This window comes from Phaethon lepturus, unplaced genomic scaffold (assembly GCF_000687285.1).
Source record: "Phaethon lepturus isolate BGI_N335 unplaced genomic scaffold, ASM68728v1 scaffold42518, whole genome shotgun sequence".
Taxonomy (NCBI): domain Eukaryota; kingdom Metazoa; phylum Chordata; class Aves; order Phaethontiformes; family Phaethontidae; genus Phaethon; species Phaethon lepturus.
In genome coordinates this window covers 5,135-7,168 of record NW_010557652.1, presented here as the reverse complement: position 1 = coordinate 7,168, position 2,034 = coordinate 5,135, and the positions used below count along the sequence as shown (strand labels likewise).

The 2,034-nt window shown below is 60.7% G+C and overlaps 1 protein-coding gene across 1 annotated transcript in view; it reads left to right on the top strand.

Annotated features, from left to right (window-relative positions):
* ST6GALNAC2 (ST6 (alpha-N-acetyl-neuraminyl-2,3-beta-galactosyl-1,3)-N-acetylgalactosaminide alpha-2,6-sialyltransferase 2) overlaps positions 1-1,466 on the top strand; it is a gene marked incomplete at its 5' end in the record, with an annotated part of 1,760 nt that extends 294 nt beyond the window's left edge. Inside the window, 4 exons of the mRNA XM_010292815.1 lie at positions 12-115; positions 277-360; positions 972-1,071; positions 1,299-1,466. Of these exons, the coding sequence (XP_010291117.1) occupies positions 12-115; positions 277-360; positions 972-1,071; positions 1,299-1,466 (456 nt within the window). The remainder of the gene's footprint in view (positions 1-11; positions 116-276; positions 361-971; positions 1,072-1,298) is intronic.
* Between the last annotated feature and the right edge of the window lie 568 nt (positions 1,467-2,034).

Below are 2,034 nucleotides of genomic sequence, written 5' to 3'. Positions count from 1 at the left end.
CCCCGCTGCAGGACCTGAGGTATATCTTCATCCCCTCTGACATCCGTGACTACGTCATGCTGAAGTCGGCCATCCAGGGCAGCCCGGTCCCCGAGGGCTCGGACAAGGGGGACCAGTGAGTAGCCCCCTTAAGATCCCCCCAGCACCTTCGGTGACGCACCGGAGGGAGCACGACTTGCCTGCCCTCACCCCACATCTGTCCCTGGTGGGATAAAGCCCAAGTAGCCCCAGGACTCCCGTGACGTGCATTCTGCCCTTCTCCTTGCCCCGCCGCAGGCCGCAGAAGTATTTTGGACCGGAGGCATCTGCAGAGAAGTTCAAGCTGCTGCATCCCGATTTCTTGCAGTACCTGACAGCGAGGTGAGGATGACGAGGGCCACGGCTGCTGTGCAGCTGCACTCCGGGCTGGGGTCAGACCGCCTGCCTCCCCCCACTGCCCTCTCCAGTACAGACCAGTGGCTGCCCAGCATCAAAGCGCAGTCCCAGCCCTCCCCAGGCACTAGAACCACCTCGGTCCTGCTCTCTGCAGACAAGGCAGAGGCATCTCTCCCCTGCCATTCCCATTCACTGCAGCACGGCTCACATCCCCTCCTACAGCCTCCCCGTCCTCTCCTTCCGCCCATTTCCCCAAATAAATTGTATTTTGGACTAGCCTAACAGGAGCAGAGGTAGGGCCCCAAGGGATTGACTTTTTGTGCCTTTCATGAAAGCAGGAGCCTGGGTTGGGGTGATTTCAAACTGCAGGGAGGTGCCTTTCAGCAATCTGCAGTAAATGAGCTGAACCTTAATAGTAGCCATCAGAGAATCTACACAAGCCCTCTGTTTCACTCTGTGCTCCTACCTTACTGAGCACCGGCGTCACCGAGTGCATGGTGGGGGCTGGACGGGCACTGGGTGCTGCTGGGTCTGGTGCCGGGGGCCGTGGTGCTGTGCCAGTGGTGAGCCCTGCCGACATGCCGTGTCCGCGGCAGGTTCCTGCGGTCGGAGCTCCTGAACACGCAGTACGGCTCGCTCTACATGCCCAGCACCGGCGCCCTCATGCTCCTCACCGCGCTCCACACCTGCGACCAGGTAAAAGGCCACGGGGCCACCTTCCCCTGGCGACCAGGGGACCCCCCTTTGGCTGCTGGGCACCTGTGACTAGCTGCTGTAAGGCTCCTGCTGGGGACCAGCGTGTCCCGGTGGCCATCCTACACGTGCCAGCCCCTGTCCCAGTGGGGTGGCGGTGGCGCATGGAGCACCTTAGGCTGAGCCCTAACCCCAACCTTTGTCCGTCTGTCCCACCTCCCTCCCCGCAGGTCAGTGCCTATGGGTTCATCACGGCCAACTACGAGCAGTTCTCAGACCACTACTACGAGCTGGAGAAGAAGCCGCTGGTGTTTTATGCCAACCACGACATGATGCTGGAGGCGGCGCTGTGGAGGAGCCTGCACCGGGCAGGGATCATGACCCTCTACCAGCGGTGAGCCCTGGTGGCGGCCCATGGGGGCAAGTCCAAGGATTCCTGTGGCTCTTCTCCTCTTTCCCGAAGGCTATCTTCTCCATCCTGAGGGCTCTCCCCAGCTGGCCGGCCAGCCCAGGGAGCAGACCCGCCGCACCGCAGCAGCAGTGGTGGAGGTAAGGGGCAAGCTGACGCTGGTATAGGGAAATGTTGCATTTCCTCAGGGATCTCCGGCAACTTGTTCTATAGCTCAATGTGATTGAACGTGGCCTTTGGGGCACCAAGAAGCATCATGGCGTGTGGCTGCAACCTCCCAGCCCCATGAAGATGGCTGGGAAGCACAGGAGGGGAAGAGTGATGCTGGAAGAGGATGCTGGAGATGTGCACGTGTGACAGCCTCCGGCTGGAAAAGGCCCTTCACCTTGCCATCACACTCCAGCTCAAATGCTCGTCACCACGGTGGAACCACAACAGGCATGATCAACCCTTGGAAGGTGCCGTGTTTGGGGAACACCTCTCTCCTGGACTGCATAAAGCCTGCACTCCAGCCAGCTCTGGGTTGACATGTGCCACCTTCCAGAGGCACATTTGCC